The sequence below is a fragment of the Podarcis liolepis genome (genome assembly GCF_965112155.1).
Source record: "Podarcis liolepis genome assembly, chromosome: 9".
Taxonomy (NCBI): Eukaryota; Metazoa; Chordata; class Lepidosauria; order Squamata; family Lacertidae; genus Podarcis; species Podarcis liolepis.
Genome location: NC_139564.1, coordinates 51,341,868 through 51,362,095, shown reverse-complemented (window position 1 = coordinate 51,362,095; position 20,228 = coordinate 51,341,868). Strand labels below are relative to the sequence as shown.

The window sequence follows — 20,228 nt, the reverse complement described above, 5'->3', positions numbered from 1 at the left end:
TTGCACAAGCACCTAACTTCAGCTCCCAGATCCAGGTTGAAAGAAAAATAAATCTGAGAGTGCTCAGCATATTGTTGACACTGCACTCCATATTGTCTAATAATGATCCCTCCCAGCAGCTGTATGTGCTTACTATAAAAAAAGTATTGTAGATAAGATAACATTTAAGTAGCGGACACTTAACAATTTGAGGATCAAATGCATTGCCCACTAGAAATAATTTGGTTGCAATCCATTAAGTACTTTCAGATTCTGTAGACATTCCTTTTTAAAAAATGATTTACAACAGGAACACACATATGTACACAATATGTTGGAAGGGATGCAGAGATCTTCCCAGCGGATTGTGTGCCTATTTGGCAGAACTCGGTACTCCAACCACAGCGGAAGATTGCTTTGAACACAATTCTCCATCAAGCTGTTCCTTTATTGACATTTAAGATTGCCATTTGTAAAATTGTTTTGCAACAGCCTCGGATTCCTACTGGGGAGTGTCCATGGCATCACTGATGGGGGGAAATGACTTTCCCAATTTTTTATTCTGCCTTTTAATTTTGCATTGGCAGTGTATTCATTGGTCTCTGTTCATTCATTCTAAGCTGAGTACAGATTGGCATAGACCAAGAAGCCGAGCTGTTGGGCAGTGTAGATTGCAGCAAGGAAGCAATTCCTACTCAGTGGCATCCAGGAGTGTCAACTTGAATATAATATTGGGGGGGGGGCAGGTAAGCCCCACTCCGTGTAATTGATCACAAGTCATGGTGCGCACACAGACACCATTTGAATGGTAAAGCCCATCAACTTTGCCCCAAATGGACCTCAGCCCCAAAGAGTTGGCTCCTATGGTGGCACCACGGAAGGCATCTTGGCCAAAGGAAACCTATAAACTGGAGATGGGGCTTCCTTCCATATATTTTAAAGGTGGCAGCTGCAGAAGATACACTTGTGCACACTTCAGATGCAAAATGCCAACTACCAAAAATTGTATAAAAGCTATTCTTAGGAAAACCAGAATGTAGAATTTGCTCTTTATTGGAAGGACAGTGTCTATTCAGATATTAAGCTTTTCCTTAGATTTCATTCTGTCAATTTGTAGGAGCATAAATATTGTAAACTTGCTTGTCTCTGTAGTAAAGTGTGAAGTGAGAAATCTAGCTTCTTCATAAAGCAAAGTTCAGCTGCAGTAAAGGGAGGTTTCAGCAGTATAGGAAACATTTTTTGAACAAAGATATCTTTCAGCCAAGAGTTTGGAAATGCATATTTTTGCAGCATGTAATGCCTGCCCATTTAAGAACCCTGGTCACTTTCCAAGAGCTTACAACAATTAAGCTCACTGTCAGCCTCTGACACAGAAAACCAAATTTTCAACCTTGAGTAACTAGTTCTTCTAGGTAGATCTACAAGGCGCAGCTTAGAAAACTATAGGTGCCCTATAGTGCATTGCATCATTGTCATTTTTATTCTCTATGTTAACGGTTGGTCATTGTACAATACTCTAAGTAAATTGAAAATTAAGATACAGTGGTGCCTCGCAAGACAAAATTAATCCATTCCGCGAGTCTCTTCGTCTTGCGGTTTTTTCGTCTTGCGAAGCACGGCGATTAGCAGCTTAGCAGCTATTAGCGGCTTAGCGGCTATTAACGGCGTAAAGAAAAAGGAAACAAACTCGCAAGAACTCGCAAGACGTTTCATCTTGCAAAGCAAGCCCATAGGGAAATTCGTCTTGCGAAGCGACTCAAAAAACGCAAAACCCTTTCGTCTAGCGAGTTTTTCGTCTTGTGAGGCATTCGTCTTACGGGGCACCACTGTAAATATATCTACATTTATGTTATACACCCAGTTTCAGATATTGAGTCATCTTAGAAAGTCTCTAATATTTTGGCTATGTGAATTTTTATATTTCATTTCTTTAAAAAATTCCATATCATATATGAGAATGTGTATTGTGTCATTTCTTTAGTTTTTGGCCGAGGACTCATAAAAATGTATTCCAAGTATAGTTACAGTTACTCAATTATTTTAATGTAATACATGATAGTTTTCTGCATATTGAGCAAGATAGACAAGCAAACTTTGCAGCATTCAGTTAGCTGCAATGTACTAAAATAATGGGAACCAAATATTTGTGCAAGTCAATCATTTCAGATTTAGAAGCACCATTTGTATGTAGAGGTCTTTGGAAAGTATATGTAGAACACCGAATGTGAAATATTAGGATATGATGTGCAGATAATAGAGGGATACATGACTTCAGATCAAAATAGAATTGCGTTGTCTGACATTTTATCAAGATCATAGGATTATGCATTACAGGGAAGGAATGAGTGTACAAATTTGTTATCTTTGCAGCTTGCATGCATCACTGTTTAAGGTGGTTTTGCAACTGGCTTTTGGTGTACACTGTTTCATTTTTTTACTGGCACTACTCTGTATTTTTAGAAGTTGTGATCCTTTAGGTTGCCATGAATGACCATGCAAAAAGCATCCTTGTGCACCAGAAATGCAGCCCAAGTTTCTCATCCACTTGTTCCCCAAAATGGGCAGTTTTGTAGCCAGCTTGCACTGTATGTCTTCTTAAAGCTGTGTCTGTAGGTGGCAGACTTCAAGATTAGCTGTTTTTCTTGTAAATAGGTCTTATTTTGCTTCACCCATGCTACTTGTACAGACAGATGATGAATTTTAAGGAATAGAAAAGGTTTACTGTCAGTTGAACATAGTGGACATAAAAAAATGTATGAATGCTACTGTTAACATAATTGATGTCATTTCTTGTTGTCTTATGATTTCCCCCCACTGACCCATTGAATATTTAAATGCTGTCACCCAATTTATGAGCAATCCAATTTCTCTTTCCAAAATAAACTTAACTTTTGCCAGTGCTTGGTATGAGTGTTTGCAAAAGGTGCTTGTTAAACACTTGCTTGTAGGACTGCAGAACTCAGGTCAGCTAGAACCCCAGATATAAGGGCTCATTCAAACCTTATCAAAATAGAGAAGCTAATGCCCTCATCCCACACAGGTCTTCCTGCAGTTTCCCCCATGGAAACTTCCACAGAAAAACCATTAATATTTGAAGTTCGTCAAAGTTACCAACATGTCCCTTAGATGCATTGACAGTGAAGGAATTCTGGCAAGTGATAAATAACACCCCACCTCTTCAGCAGCCAGTAACACGGTGCTAAGATGGGGAGAAGCACAATGTGATGCTAAGCACTATGGAAAGATAAAGAATTGAATGCAGTATTGCCACACATGCACTTATACCAATGGCAAACTAGAATCCACTATTGTGTCCAGTTTCAACATTGGTTCTAAGCATTGCCTGTTTCCCTACCTTTTAAGCTGATGGATTTAAGATTATTTTCTTCCATATTGTTTTCAGTGGAACAAAATAAGCTTACATCCATGCACAGCTTAGTTGTCTGCCTAGCATTTACAAGATTCCCAGGATTTGGTAATAAGAATTTTTAAAATACCCTACACTGTATCCAATTATAATGCTTTTTTTTAAAAAAAAAAAAAAAGAGTAAATGGTGAGTATATTGGCTGTGCCTACAAAGAGAATAAAAGATGCTTGCTGTCAATGGATTTGACTACCGCTACAAAGGATCTTATCTAGAAAAGAATCGAGCTGCAAGAAGTTTTGTGTAGCTACTGGATTGTGTGTGTTTTACTTTTAACCAACAATCCATTATAATTGCTTCACGGTCAACCTTCTGATTATTTGTACGACAAAGAGGCCTTTCATTTATGTGTGAATAACTAAATCCGGTCCATCCGGATTTGTTTGACTTAAGCAGTGTTGGAATACTGTAGCTAGCTTTTCTGTTTTTTAAGTGGGCTTTTGCCCAGAGAAAATTAGAAGCCTGTTTGCACAAAGCATTGCTTGATTATGGATTGTTACAAAGGCTAAACAGAATGTAGGGCAAAGAGGAGACTCTCCACTGAGAAGAATAAATGCCTCCGTTAGCTGTGCATTTCCTCATTGATCATCACTCCACGGCATTTATTTCTTCAAGCCTCTCAAACAATTCTTGCATCTCTTCCTTTTTTTTACATCATTGCTACAGTCTGATTTTATAATTGTAGTGCTTAATTCTTTTACATCAAAGGAATATGTCCAGCAATTGAATACATTTCAGTGCAACTGAAACTGCATGCATTGGTGGATAACGCTAATGCTTAATTTAATTACTTGCCTTTGTAGTAATGACGAATCTTCATGTAGTGCATTCCCACCATCCCTCCTTTATTTAGCCCCAATAAAAGGTGGCTTTTCCTCCATGTGCTTAGTCTGTGTGTGGAGAGATGGAAGGACTATTCCTGTTGACCATTGGAGCACCCCACTGGCCCTTCCCTCAGCACATGCATGTTCAAAGCTGATGCATCCCCAGATGATCAGGGCTCCCTGTAGCACCAGGCTGATAATCACATAAGCACCCATTTTAACTTGATATATGTTGAGATAGGAGCAGTCACCCAGTCCTGCGGTTCCCCCTACCCCTCTCAATGTGAAATGAAATAGCACCTACGAAGACCTGTTGTGCTAGATCATTTGTATTATGTTAGCCCTTCTTGCTGAAAACAAAGGAAAGGACTAATGCTTCACAAAGACAGTTATCTATAAAGATGGGTTATTCCCCCCCCCAGCTGATCCTGAAAGTACTTGAGGAACTTACTGGTTTTCCAGTTGGAACACTTGGTAAGGCTTGGTTTGGCCATTACTGCTCCCCATTCTCCCAAGACAAGAAACCTTTCCTTGGATAAGCATGGGTGAGCCGAGTTGCTTTCTCAACAACCCATGGAGTAGTTTACTGTTCAGAACCTGAAACATGGATATTTGGATCCTTTCCAACCTTGTTTACACTTCTGCCAAAGGGGAAATGTAACTCTGCTGGTCCTCCTGGACCTCTTGGCAGTCATCGTCTTCATCAACCATAGTTCTTCATCAACCATAGTTTCCTTCTCAGGTCATCTGGCCAGAGTGAGACCTGAGGATGCAGTGCTATGGTAGTGCCAGTCCTTTCCAAAGGGATGAGCACAAAAAGCAGCACAGGGGGACTTCACTCTGTGGCCTTTGGCCTGTGAGGTGCCACAGGAATCCATTCGGTCCCACATTGACATGAAGCCCTGGGGAGAAATCAAATGGAGGTTAGAGTTAAAATGTCATTGGTATGCTGATGACCTCTCATTGTAGGGAGTCTGTAGAAATCCTGAACAAAGGTTTGGAGTCAGTTCTTGGATGAATGAAGGCAAATGAGTTGAACATAAAGGTCCTGTAAGTCCTGTAAATCTGCTGATCTGGATAGAGCTATATGGCTAATGCTGGATAGGATTGTACTCCCACCCACCCACCCCTACACAACCAGGTGCACAGTTTAGAGGTTATCCTGGACTCAGCTCAAGCTTGGCTATGTTATGCTCCCAGTCAATTGAATATTCAAGCAACTCAGCTTCAAATGTTCATTCCATCCCTAGTTTTCTAGTCCATTATTTTCCACAAAATTATTTCTTTGGAGCGGTTCTGAAGTTTATCCAACCCAGTGCCTTGAAGTACTGAGATATCAATCATATCCAAACATTCCTAATGAAGGAGACATTAAATAGTACTGCAAAAGGCAGAGCTATATCATCTATGACCCATTAGGCCAAAAACAACCTGAGAGCTGGTCTTGCTCCCTATATGCTGGTGCAGTCATTGCAGTCACCAGAACCATGTCTTATGGAATCATGTCCCCAGTAATGGTGCCATGGGCCTGGACTTTTAGTATGGAACTCCCTTCAGGTGGCTAACAGACAAGTACTTTTGAGATTTTGGTGCCTATTGGAGAGGTTTTTATTCCAGTAGGCATGCAGAGAAGGAGAATCCCCACCTGGTCATTATCAACTCTGGAGCAATTTAATGATGATTTAATAGGCTTACATATTGAATCGAGATTTTATTATTGTTTGTTCCTTGCTTTTGAGGTTCTTTTCTGCAAATAAAGTGATTTTAAAAATCACTTTATTATTTTTGTATTATTAATACACCCATCAGTTAAGTATGAGGACCCATCAAAGGGGTAAACGACCCTCCTAGTTACCTCTATTGTACATTAATTCAACCTTTTGTGTAACTAATTTAAACTTTGTTGTTGTTTTCTTGCTAATTGTTTAAACTTTGTCATTTTTAGACAGTTGACAGGCCGAAGGATTGGTATAAGACGATGTTCAAGCAAATACACATGGTTCACAAGCCTGGTATGTCCAACTTTCTCCTTGCTGTATTTTCATACATCTTGCTGTTTTGCTGTCAGATAATAATATATGCCAGTGGTCATTCAATAATAAAATACCAAGGTCCAGTGGGCACTTTAAGCCAAATAAGTATATTCAATACAGCTGGTGCATTTTTCTGTGGGGAAAACTTAAGGAATTTTCTAACAGAAATTAACATTTTTAAGAAGTACAGAAAAATAAGAGAGGTTACAATGAGTGTGTTAGGGAAACAAAGTAGCTCAGGGTTTTGTGTTCATCCCTTAGAATTAGCTTGGGAAGATTTTCATTGCTGTGATCCTGCCAAGGCAACAAATCAAATAAAGAGCTCTTCCCTTTTTTCTTTCTTTTATAAATTCAACAAAGTTAATGACAAAATGATCCTAGCCTAGGTATGGAATCATTTGGTTCTCCTCTTGGTTTAGTTATTGTAAAAGGATTCGCTTTGCGTAGTAAGTACTAAGAATAACATTTAATCCAAGAATAAAAGACAGTGACTGGTCCAGGGTCATGAAGCGAGTTTCATGGCTGAGCAGGGAACTGATCAAATAACAGTTAATTTATTGATTAACCAAGCAATCCTGGAGGAGCAAAGGGGAGAGGGAGCTAAATGATAGACGTGGCAGCCAAAATGGAAGCTGAGGGGAGCACTTTTGCTGGGCTTTTCAGCGCAGTAGATCACTATATTTTGTATCCACGCCCTCCCCGCCATCACCAAAAGCACTGGAGAAATTAGCTTCATCTGCTCCAGGTAAGCATAGATGAAGAGCCTAAATTCAGTCCCTCACAGGGAAACAAAACATCTTTGGATCCAGTAGATCCATAGTTGATTTTGTTCCATTCTCATAATGCTCCACACTCTGGGGCCATAGGTCTGCTGTCACAAGCAAGAACACCAAATGGGGGGTAGCTTTCTATCCACCAAGCTTTCTGAGGGTACAGTAGGGAGCCTCCACAATCTTAGTCTATCCATCTCCACTAGCAAAGGACATATACCTAGGCCTTTTCCTAATTACACCCCCTCTGCAAACAGGCAATACCAGGAGGTCAGGATTGTCCTCTTAATCTACATATACATTACAATGGCACCATCTTCAAAAAAAGCCTTTCCGGATATGTGTGAAAGGTGATGCTGCCACCTGTTGCATTTGTAAGTTCCTGTTTTAAAAATAATTAACATAAAACCCCCACTGCCAATTAATCAGGGCCATATTTAAGTTAATTAAATATTTGTTGTAGATTAACTAACGAATGAGCTAAATATTCCATACCTAACTGGAAGGGCCATAGCTCAGGGATAGAGCATATTGCTGTATTTGCATCTCAAGTGACAGAACAGCTATATGCGATCCAGGATTGGTAGCATATGAGATAGACTCCTGAAGTATAAAGGTGGCTACAATTTGCTTGCTTGTTTGTTTTACAGTATTTGGGGTGGTAGAGCTGCCTTGCTGTTCTAAGCGGACCAATGTTACACCACTATAACATTTATCTTTCTTTTTGTAGATGATGACACAGACATGTATAATACTGCCTATGCATATAATACTGGTAGGAATTATTCCTTCCCTTCATGAGTCTGTTCTCGTTAATTTTGGCGATTACCTAACCTTGTAGGCCCATCATTCTTGTGCTTGTGTAACTGCAGTTTTTATTGTTGTGTTGTGGGATCTCAGTGTATTGTTGTCATTTCGTTATTTTCCTGACACCTGAATGATTGTGTGTGAATTCTTTTTCCAGCCAAATAACCCAAAATGTATTTTCAATGGTGACCTTCCAGTGCTTTGATTTTGTACTAATTTGGACAGATTCTGGCTTTGGGAACAGTTTCAAAGCAGAGCTTGATTACTAGCATAACCTCCATCAACATGCATTGGGATGATAAAGGTAGTAGCTGAGTAGAATACTGCATTGTATGCATAAAACATGGGAACAATCCAAAGTCATATATTTTTGTGTCTCATTAATTTTAATGAGTTAACAATGAAATAAATGAAATAAATTCTGCTCAGGGCTAAACTATACATTATGCTAAAGGAGCAGGTGGGCAATTGTTATATGAAGAAGGGAGGTTTACCCCACCCACCCATACTGTCACATTTGGGACAAAAATTGCCTGCTTTCTGGCCATGTGGCTAGGAAGCATAGGTAAAGCCCCCTGCACCTGTAATTAATTAAATCCAGAGCTGTGTCTGCATGCTCTTCATTAAGTGTAATGTGTAGTTTGGCTCTCTGTTTCGTTTAATTTTCACTAGATCATCCCCTTTACCATGGGACAAAACATGAATCCAAAACTCAAGCTTCCACACTGTGCATTCCATTAAAGCTGTCTGCACGTTGCTTTTGCAACTGCTGGAAATTAAACTGAAATTGTCAATATAACAATAGAAAGTGACAGAACAGCGGTCGAAGGCTGCAAATTTCTGTAAAAATGTACATCAAGCCAAATAATTGTGAAAATATATCAGATGTACTTATTGATTAGAAAAGCCCTTTAAAAATGTGTTATACATATTTGCAAAAATATGCAAAATGGTAATGCACCATAGGAAAAAATGCATTTTAAAAAATGCAACTTCCAGTTTAAGTTCACATCACAATCTGCATAGATTCAATCTTCACTTGCAAAAAAATTACATCTATGTGATCTGCTTGGGTGACTGTCCAGAACTAATGCTGATAAATATTATATTACTAACCAGAAATGCATTGTTACAAAATTAACAAAGGCATGCTTAAATTCAAGCATGTGTGTATTTCTTTTTCAGTTTTCTGCTAGCAAGCAACCACCAAGATAACAATGGCAGCCAGCAGTAAATTATCCCAACTGTGGCTATGCCTCAAGGCATTTCCAGATTTTAGAGAAATGTGAACAGAACCCTTTATCCATGTATCAAGTCCACCTAAGGCATGATAAACCACTTGCTTTGGACTGCAGAAATAGAGGTCCTGTCAAGTCATTGATATGGCCCTATACCTAGGTGGTGTGCTGCATTTCACTTGATGGTTTACAAGTTGTGCAAGCCATGCTTACCATGAATCAATACGGGGCTTCTGGTACCAAAAACACTTTTTTTTAATTGAACAATTGCCCAGAGGCACCCTTTTTATTAACTTTTAGGAGTATGTTGTTTGCCTCAACTTGATCTACTCTTTTGAACCTGGCTCCAGTTAATAGAGCTCAGGGTTCTAGTAAAAATCAAAGTAGATCCCTCAAGCCTGAAGTCTGCCCACTCCAGTCAAGACCAGTTGTTGAATTTAGTGGGCTTTACTTCCAATAAATGTGTTTAGGGACTGAAATGTTTTGTCGTTACATACCCTTCTTCTCAAAGATAGGTCCACAAGTATCCTCTGTGTTGGGTATATGATGTGGAATCCAAGGTGACGGCGTACAAGTGGATGACTCTTTTGTTCTCATCCTGGGAGCCCTGGTCTTTGGAAATCTGCCCTTCTTGCTGCAGCCTTCCACACCACATGCTAGTCTGTTCTAGAGGATGCCCCAGTCTCTAGGAGCCAATGTTTAGGGGCACAGGTTGCTGCAGAGGAAAAGAAGAAGCAGGAAAATTCCATTCTGTAAACTCTATTCCATTCATGGAACTGAGGATATAAGCCAAGAAGAACTACCATTAAATTCACATTAATTTTTTAAAACCCATAATTGAATGTGGCATATATGTATCATATCAAGTGATTTTAATAGTTATATTTTGGCTTTTTTCTGTTTTGTCATTTTATTAGGTAACTTCAGCCCATCCTTTTCTGCTCAAGCACACCCTGCTGCAAGAACACAGACATACAGACCGCTGACGAAAAGTACTTCTGACAATGGCACGGAGGCCTTTAAGGTCTCGTCCCCTGTACCTCCACCACCCCCAGCACCACCAATTCGCCCACGGCAACGATCTGCACCAGAGAAGTAAGCCTTGCAGCCATTTTGTAGCAGTCAATCTAGAAGCAGCAAATTCCATGAGGCATAATGTGAGAGGCATTATTTCAGGCTCTTTTAATGTGTAAAGCACATAAGAAGTCTTTTTATACTTGCTGCAAATGCTTTTACATAGAGTGTGCCTTGCTTCACCATAAATAACTTAACAATCTAAACTGCTCCACTCACACCACAAAGAGCTCATAACCCACCTACTCTCAGTAGCCAGAAACATCATAACCAGACACTGGAGAGACCTGTCAGGAGTAAGCATGGACCAAGGGTATCAAATAGTATGGGAAGCAGCCTTATTGGAAAAACTAACCAATATACTTAAACTCACACAGGGACAAATAGAAGACGACGCCTTCACCTCGGTATGGCTCCCCTTTATCACATACACAGCCCAACAAGACAACAAGAATCCCCCGACCGCATACGAATCAATCTGGCTTTGTTGTTGTTTAGTTGTTTAGTCGTGTCCAACTCTTCGTGACCCCATGGACCAGAGCACGCCAGGAACTCCTGTCTTCCACTGCCTCCCGCAGTTTGGTCAACCATCTCGTCCTCTGTCGTCCCCTTCTCCTTGTGCCTTCCATCTTTCCCAACATCAGGGTCTTTTCCAGGGAGTCTTCTCTTCTCATGAGGTGGCCAAACTATTGGAGCCTCAGCTTCACGATCTGTCCTTCCAGTGAGCACTCAGGGCTGATTTCCTTCAGAATGGATAGGTTTGATCTTCTTGCAGTTCATGGGACTCTCAAGAGTCTCCTCCAGCACCATAATTCAAAAGCATCAATTCTTCGGTGATCAGCCTTCTTTATGGTCCAGCTCTCACTTCCATACATCACTACTGGAAAAACCATAGCTTTTACTATATGGACCTTTGTTGGCAAGGTGATGTCTCTACTTTTTAAGATGCTGTCTAGGTTTGTCATTGCTTTTTCAATCTGGCTAGCCTGATTCAAAAATACACGCTCACACACAAAAACAATTCTCACTACAGCCAGCCAAAGACAACCAACCACACCCTACGCCACACCCAACCTCTCTCACCACCAAAGAAATACAAGTGAATAGTAAGAAAACCCATACTAGTAACACTGACACAACCCCTCACACACACTAAGTAGAATAACCACCCCACTCGCCACTCCCCCTCTTTTTTCTTTTTCTTCTTCTTCTTCCTAATTGTTTAAACCAGTGTTTTTCAACCACTGTTCCGCGAGATGTTGCCTGGAGGGAGGCGGGCGAGTCGGGCGGCGAGAGGCGGGGCGGCGGCGGCGAGGAGAGGCCGCCCAGCGCGGGGCTCTCGCCGTCTGCCTGCCTGGCTGCCTGCGAGCTCGGTGGGCAGCGCCTCCGTCTGCAGCGCCCGCCACGCGGCTCTCATTCCCTGCCCCTGCCAAAGCTCACCCAGCCAAGCCGCGCTCTCCTTCCTGCCTCGCTTTGCTGCCTCCTCCCCCCCCACCCCCAAAGCTTGGAGGTTCCCCGGCAAGGGGGAGGGAAAAAAATTGAAACTTAGACTTTTGTGCGTCCCTCCCGGCGTGACGCTGCGCGCTGACGTCACGGGGCTGTAATGGTGGTGTGCCTCGAGATTTTTTTCATCAAACAAGTGTGCCTTTGCCCAAAAAAGGTTGGGAAACACTGGTTTAAACCAATTCATAAACCAAGAATTTACACAATAACCACTAATAATGAAATATATGTTGTAGATACTTTTCCACATTTATTATGCTATTTTTGTGATACACAAACGACATGAGGAAACTTGGTGTACTTGTTTGTATAACATTTTTCATGTTTATAAAAGCTGGTTAAAAAAAAAATCTAAACTGCTGCATTGCCTCTTGACTTTCAAATACCATAATGTCACTAATTATGCTATTGCGAAACACGGTTTTCCTTTCTATGAAATCTCTGCTTTTAGTGTCAGTTTTATTGTGATTTTACAAATGGCACATGGAGAAAGTAGGCTTGCAGTACCCACAATACATTTTTTATATATATGAATAGAGCTTGGTGGGAAAGATAATTTAATTCAGTTGTCAAATTTTATTTTATCTTAGAAATGAGTGGGACCCTCCTGACAGAAAAGTAGACACACGCAAATTCCGTTCAGAACCAAGGAGTATTTTTGAATACGAGCCAGGGAAGTCTTCTATCCTCGAACATGAGAGACCGGTAAGTGAAGTCAGTTTGTATTTAAACACGACAAATAGTTTAATGGGTTCATTTCGAGTCATAAAAGCTGACATAGTTTTAACGGATATCATTAAATGCTTTGAAAAGAAATGAAAAGCACTGAACTCTTTTTAAAGAGATTTGTTGTGGTGGTTGAAGAGTTCACATTTTGTGGCTGAAATGTCACAATTTGGGTTTGCTTCCCACATTTGACTACTTTGGATTTTTTAAAATGTTGGACTCAATCTGAAAAATCTTCTTGTTTAACTTGTCACATAGGTAAGCAGTCTTATAAGCCCCTAGTTGCAGAATGAATGTGGGGAGTTTGTCACCTTTGTAGCAATTTTACCAGCACATGTATAACATGAAAGTTGTTACACATGGGGGGGGGGGATCCTTGTTCCTAGGCACTCCAGAAAAAATAAATCCACAAATGTGTTTTCATTATTTATGCTTAATGAGGTCTTCACAAATGATGGCTCAATGCACACTAACTTGTGGCTAAATGTCTCTGTTACATTTTTTAAGCTAGGGTTCATATAAAATTATTTAAAAGCATGTTTAATAAGGCTGATACTTGCAAAATCACCACTAATGTTCCCAGTAACTCTATGGCATACGTATTCTGCTCATTGATTTTTATTGCATATGTGTAGCCTTGGGGGAAGTGTGCTTTGCTCAAACGTACTAAAACACAATACTGTCCTTGCAAAAGTAACATCTTTTATACCTTTAGTGGACACAAAGGCAATATCTTTCTTCATTACCCAGGTGGTGGTCTAGCTCAGCTGGCTTTAACCAGACCAGTACAATTTATGTTGCCTAACTTGGATGCAGCAATTGTCTTTAAATACTCAGCATTTTTAGGGTTGATCTTTAGCATTCTAATATATCATTTTAGAAGTTGTAAATTATTTTATATTTCCACTGTTCAGGAATTAAAATACTGATTGATGTAGGTACCCAAATGCTGAGTTTTACTTATGACATGTTACTTTGTGGCCATTGCTTTTGAAGCCGAATTTTATCATAGCAGTTATTTAGCATATAAACTGCACTGAATGGGTGTGTCTTAATATTTCCCTGTCTTATCGGTTAAACCAGTTAGGGGGTAGTTTCCAGTTTTTATTTCTCAAGTATGATTAATAATGAAGGTTTCAGTGGGAATATAGATTATTTGTCACAAATGCAATAACTTGTATCAGCATATCATGCATGATGAATTTTTATATACATGTGGGATAAATGTAACTTGATATTTGGGAAGAATTAAAGTTAACATTGGCCAATTCCGACCAGCCAACATTCACAATAAGAGTGTACCATTCTTTTTTTTTTAAAAAAAAGTGATGAATTAACTGTAATATCACATCTATTGAAACTTCTGAAGGCCAAGCATAAAAACCTGACCCTATATTGATTTAAGAAAATGTCTGTGCTTTGCCTCCCATGGACAGGCACACTGTACAATCTGAAGGAAGTTGGGGTGAAGTTATATGTTATGAGAAATACAAGATCACTGCTGAAAATTACCATACTTCTGCTCTCTACAGTAACATGGAGAAATCAGTCAATTTCCAGTCTGTGTCAGTATTACATGTGCGCATTCATAAATTCCATTTCTGCATTAATCACTGCACCCCAAACAGCCCATTTGGGGAGTTTCTGCTGGAAATGGCAGAGCTGAGTGGAGGGAGCCTTCTGCCCTATCCAAATCCTCTCTAGGACAGCAGATTAGGGGTTTGGATTCCTCTCCTCTGCACCACTTCAGAAACATTTATAATTAAAACACTCTCAAATAACAATCCTTGTCTGGTATTCAACTTCTGCAATAGAAATATCATGGAGCAAAAAACCCACCCAATACAAATAACTCTGCATATTGAAATGTTTCACAAATGCACCCTTATTTAGTACAGTGGAACCTCGGCTCCTGAACGCCTTGGGAGCTGAACTTTCTGGCTCTGGGACGAACAAAAACCAGAAGTAATTGTTCAGTTTTTGAACGTCCTTTGGAAGCCAAATGCCCGGCGCGGCTTCCACAGCTTCTAATTGACTGCAGGAAGCTGCTGCGGCCAATCAGAATCCCTGCCTTGGTCCCCGAACTGTTTCGGGAATCAAACAGACTCCCAGAACAGATTAAGATTGGGAACCAAGGTTCCACTGTAATGCCTAGCAAATCCTAAATTAATTCACTTTATTTTTTACCAGATTTCCCCCTTGGAATAAAGCTTTAGTTATGTGAGATTCATCATTGATGTGATCTAAATATAACCATCTCCCCAAACCCTGCTTGCGCTTGTAGCTGGCACTGATTGCCAAGGACTCCATTTCACGTTGTGACAAATTGAGTAAGTTTGTTGCTAAATGTTCAAAGGGAGCTGCAAAATGCTAAATGTTTCAAAGAACTTTGGGGGTCTGGATCTTAAACGGTAGCTGTGGTGTTCTGACAATCGCTTCTTTTTGAACAGACGCTAAATCAATTAGCACAGAGCCAAGTTGTTAATGTAACATTAATTTTGAAGTCTTCACTGTACAACTGATGTTGATTGTAAAACAGTTCATTTGCATAAAGTAATAGGCAATGCCTTTTTGTGTCAGAGCTGCAAAATTTGTGGACAAAAGAAATGCAATCTACAGAGTGCACTATAATTGGGACTTTGCCTTTTTATAGCATGCTCATGAAGTGGGAAATAAATTCCCATTACCTGGGGCTGTAATGTGAATTGAAATCTAATATGGAGAGAATGGGCATAAATATGTGTGTGTGTGTGTGTGTGTGTGTGTGTGTGTGTGTACACACACACACACACACACACACACACAGGGGGGGCTATTTTCTGGCCCAGAAAGCAAAAGAATGTGGTTTTGCACTTTAGGGATATCACTTGTGTTCACATCATGAATTCACCCACATTGCTTTCACAACTGGATCTTAGAATCATAGTATTAAAGGCTCCAGATTTGCTTCCTTGATGTATGGTTGGCACCTCTTTCTCTAGAAAGCCTCCTGTGCTTTTAACTGCTTAGGACAGGAAGACATTTAACAGGTGCAACTTCTAGCATAGCAGAAGTTTTGTGTGTTGAAATTCTTTTGGTCACACAGCTGTTAAAGTTGCCCGAACCTTGCTAGAAAAGAAAATGGGAGCGTACCCTGCTCTTTGGTGGTAATAATAATAAGTACTAATAATGTTGACCAGAGGAAAAAATGCAGTTGTTCTTAGCCATGGTTAGTAACAACAAGCCAACTTCAAGCAATCATTTGTGAAGATGGCTTGTTTTCACTAACCATAGTCAAATTTAAGCATGTTTAGGATTCAGACAACATGCTAAATAGTGGTTAAGTGGGGGAGGGAAGAGGAGGGGAGCACAAGCCAGAGGGAGGCCACATTCATTCTCATAAGGGCCGATTTTCACCAGTTTCACCATTTTGCCACAATCAAATATCAGTGCTTTTTGCAAAACACATGGCCCCTGTAGGCATAGGTTATAGAGGTTTTGCTTCAAGGGCCTGTTGAATGCTAGCTATTTGGAAACCACATAACTGCCCATGATGCCAATGTAACATTAGCAGCCCTGGATACTTAAATGCTTCACAGACTTGTTTTTTCATTGTTTTTTCAATTGCTGAGTTCCTCCGAAAAGATAACAAAAGCGGGAAAGAAAGGCACCAAACACAGGATCAAAAGGGGAGGAGACTTCAATGCATTTATTCCTCTCTTTCAGAAAGGGACCAAACCTGCATTTTGAAGTATCTCAAAAAGCAAGGAAAGGCATGGTGTGGAATAGTTTGAAATCAGGGTTGACCCTGAGGAAGAATAGTTATATTAAAAATGTGTTGGGTAATAAATTATCTTCTGAACAGCTTTTGAGAGCTCCTGTCTTATCATTCCTCTAGCAAGCTAAACCCCAATTCCTCCGCTTTCCAAGAGCTCTGCTTCTTTCCTCTGTTTATGGAGAAAAATGTAAAGAAGTTAGCAGTCAAAGCCAGGAGGTACACAGTATTCCTTGTGCTCATATGTTTTTACTCTTCAGAATGTATATTATTTTTAGCAGTAGCTTTAGAAATATGTACTTAGAAATAATACCAAAAAATATGTATTTGATCCTAAAAGGCGCTTTGTATCAAACAGGTGTGCTATTTCAAACGTCTCAAAACAGAAGTTGAAAGTTCTACATTTGAGTAGGCCATGTGTCAAAATCTATATGTATTTATTAAGCAAAATTTATACACTGCCTGCCTGTTTGTAAAAACAACAATGACCTCAAAGCAGTTTACAAAAAGATAAAATCAATAAAAAATACAATACTTTAAAACATATAAAAAGTTAAAATACCAAAACATGTTTAAAACTCACACCAACATATTTAAAGCCTCTGGGTAAGCTTGCCTAAACAAGAATGTTTTTACCAGGCTTCATAGGTGTGATGATGCTTATCCTTCATCTTGAGTTAGAGGCTCTTAAGACAACTCAGAGTTTGACTATTATAGAAAGCCCCTCCCCTCCAAAACAAACAAACAAATCCTGCAGCCATCTGTGCTGGGGTTGTGGCACAGGAAGTAGAGGCAACACCACCTGCCTTCCTCTCTACTTCCTGGCTACTGTCAACAGCAGTGCATGATGCCTGGGAAACTGGAACACCACAGCAAGATGGGAAGGGAAGTCATGGGAGAGTAGAGCCACTTTGAGAGTAGAGAGGCATATAATCTCTTTACTTGGGATCCCCTGTATCTTGTGAGATTTGGAGGCAAAAATACAGGGAGGCCTATATAAGGCCTTATCACATGTGGCTTGGCCTCAGTTGACTAGAGATTCCAGGCAAGCAGTCTGCAAACATAGATAGGCGCACTGCTCAACAGAACAAGCTGAAGCTGCTATTTACCACATAACCATATTGATGGTACTCCTGGCTCAGATCCCCTCCCCAATGCTTTAAATAATATGTGGGAGATCCAACTGAGGACCTCTCTCAGTGCCCAAGCTAGTTTGGTCCCAAGTCCAGGGTAAAAAAGAGGAGCAAATACATTTTTAAAGATGTCATATTGATACCCTGGCAAAGTGCTATTCCTCAATTAGCATTACAGCTTTGCTTTATTCAGTATGTCAGAAAGCAGCATTCATGGCCTCATGGATATCTGTCATTTCATCAAAGGAAGGCTATCAAATTATTACAAGGAACTGCCCACCCAAGAGGCCCATATTACACAGGGTTGGGTGTGCAATTCATAATTGACAGACATTTTTCTATGTTGGGTTTGTCACATCATTGATTGAAAAGTATCAATTACTTGGAGGGGAAATAGAGCTGTTTTGGGGGGCAGCCCTTGTTTTGTTGAGCCCTTTCAGTTATTTCTGAGTCTGCTTTTGGCTCTCAAGGTGCTTATATTCCATGTTCTCTGTCAAAATAACTCTCAGTAAGGCTTACAACTAGTGCAGTTTTATGAAATTCTTCAAGAAAAAATAAAATCTAAAATGAGACATCACTGAAACAGCTCAGCAACATGAGTGCTGCATCAAAAACAACTCTAAATGTTTTTCAATAATTAATGTTAGATCATACATGTCCATCCCTGAAATATATTTGGAGCACTTTTCCCTTTAAAACAAATTATGATTTTTCCCAACATCTGTTTGTATGCATGTTGCATGCATGAGTACAGTTGTGCAAATTCTGCATTTTTTAAGAAGAAAACCCCATACCTTCAACTGACAGTTTGTAGTCCTCCCCCAAAAGCATATAAAGAGAGGAGGCATGTGTAAATTAGTACCAGGACAAAAAGTGGAGATATGTATCCAGGGCTCTATTTTTGATTGAGACCTCAGTTGCCTCTTTATTTATGCACACACAACATCTTACATTTTGACAGTGCAGATCAAGTAACACAATTTTTGACTGTCCTGCTTACACACATAGCTGTATGGAGTTGCTGTATTACTTTTTTGGGGGGGACAGCTTTTTAAACATGTATAGTGTATAGCAGGGGTAGGCAACCTAAGACCTGTGGGCCAGATGCAGCCCAATCACCTTCCAAATCCAGCCTATGGACAGTCCAGGAATTAGCATGTTTTTACATGAGTAGAATGTGTACTTTTATTTAAAATGCATCTCTGGGTGATTTGTGGGGCATAGGAATTTGTTCTTTTTCTCTCTCTTCAAAATATAGTCTGGCACACAACATGGTCTGAGGAATGGTGGACCAGCCCACAGCTGAAAATGTTTGCTGACCCCTGGTGTATGGGCTTACCTTATTACAAAAATCAGAAACCTAACATTCGCTCACTAGCCTGTTATCAGGCTTTGGTGGGTTACCAGGATTCTGAATAGATGTTGTGCCAGTTGGCAAGTTAACAAACCAGTTGAGCACGCCTATTTCACAGAATCGGAATTATAGAGTTGGAAGGGATCCCAATGGCATCTAGTCCAACCCCCTGCAGTGCATCAACAGCAGCTAAGGAATCCCTGACAGATGACCATCCAGCTTCTATTTAAAAACCTCCAATGGAGAGTCCATTGGAGTAGTCCTTTTGAAGTAGTCCATTCCCCTGTCAAACAGCTCTTACTGTCAAAAAGTTATTCCTAATGTTTAGTCAGAATATCCATTCTTCTAATTTGAATTCATTGGTCCAGAGTCTATGCTCTGGAGCAGCAGAAACAAGCTTGCTCCATCATCCATATGATGGCCCTTCAGATATATTTGAAGATGGCTATCATATCACATCTCAATCATCTCTTCTCCAGTCCCTTTGGGTTCCAACCAGTCAACCAGCTGCAGTTGTACACAATGTTAGATTGTGTCAAAAGCTTATCTACATGTAAGTCTAGATATAGGACATTCTCCATAAATTTCTCTAGCAGATCATTTTAGTCATAATAACCAAATGGAGTCTCCATATTCAGAAACCTTTGAGCTAGATGCCTTCCTATATCCATGCCCTCCCCCCCCCAAAAAAAACATTTGACTCAGTTCAGATGGAATGATCTCAATCTGATAAATTATGGTTTGTTGGACCATATGCCACAGTGCTTCCTTCCTACCTTAGTGCAAGACTTCCAGAGTTTCCTGTTATATCCAGTTTCCTATATACATATAAACCAGTAAACAGTGCTTTAAACAAGGGCTGCAGTCCTCTTGTTTGTGAACTAGTGCAATCTGTGGTTAGCAATTTTCGGTAGCCTTAACCACAGTTCTGATTTTTATGTAAGGAGTTCTGGAAACCTTGCATCAAGTCATTCAGGAGAGAGAGAGAGAGAGAAAGGAAGGAAGGAAGGAAGGAAGGAAGGAAGGAAGGAAGGAAGGAAGGAAGGACACTGCTCTTTCTCAGACTGATAAACCACATTTTATCTGACAAAGAATATTGTACTTGAACCAAGCTTTTCAATTAATCATGGAACAAAAATTGGAGACAGAAAGTAATAAGCTTTGTGCATGGTAGTTATCCATCATCTTTATGAGTAAACACAGAAAAATAAACACAGAAAAGTGCTACAAAGCCAGAAATGTTAGCATTTGACTACTGAAGAGGATGGTATGGCATGGTGAATGAAAGAGGGGAATCCTGGGGATGCTTACTCTAACACTAATGCATTTACTGTTGCACAGCTAACACAAATTGTGATGTTCAGCTGGTGGAAACTAATAGCATCTGAGCTTACAAGCTGGCACTCTGAGCAGTATGTAAGTTCAGGGCATTTGTTCTGTGGATCTGAAAAAAACCTAAAGGTATGTCAGGAGTGGCAATTTCTGAATCTGTGTGTACGAAATTTACTTTAAATATTTTATCTCATCTTTGATTCCATACTGTCTCGTGGTGACTAATTTAAAAATGTAACTCATAAAGAAATTATAACTAACAAAAAACAGCAGCTA

At 40.0% G+C, this 20,228-nt stretch overlaps 1 protein-coding gene and 1 long non-coding RNA gene across 53 annotated transcripts in view; one reads left to right on the top strand and one right to left on the bottom strand.

Annotated features, from left to right (window-relative positions):
• Positions 1–20,228, bottom strand: part of LOC310686406 — a 109,652-nt gene that overhangs the window by 5,145 nt on the left and 84,279 nt on the right. For all 3 annotated transcript variants that reach the window (XR_014515859.1, XR_014515860.1, XR_014515861.1), the window contains 2 exons: positions 9,574–9,791; positions 4,680–5,130 (listed from right to left, as the gene is read on the bottom strand). This is a non-coding gene — a long non-coding RNA (uncharacterized lncRNA). The remainder of the gene's footprint in view (positions 1–4,679; positions 5,131–9,573; positions 9,792–20,228) is intronic.
• Positions 1–20,228, top strand: part of SORBS2 (sorbin and SH3 domain containing 2) — a 184,527-nt gene that overhangs the window by 120,684 nt on the left and 43,615 nt on the right. For 47 of the 50 annotated variants that reach the window (XM_083459667.1, XM_083459620.1, XM_083459648.1 and 44 more), the window contains 4 exons: positions 6,174–6,240; positions 7,762–7,806; positions 9,994–10,171; positions 12,244–12,358. In XM_083459667.1, the coding sequence (XP_083315793.1) occupies positions 6,174–6,240; positions 7,762–7,806; positions 9,994–10,171; positions 12,244–12,358 (405 nt within the window). The remainder of the gene's footprint in view (positions 1–6,173; positions 6,241–7,761; positions 7,807–9,993; positions 10,172–12,243; positions 12,359–20,228) is intronic. The other 3 variants (XM_083459657.1, XM_083459662.1, XM_083459653.1) reach the window with 1 other exon arrangement.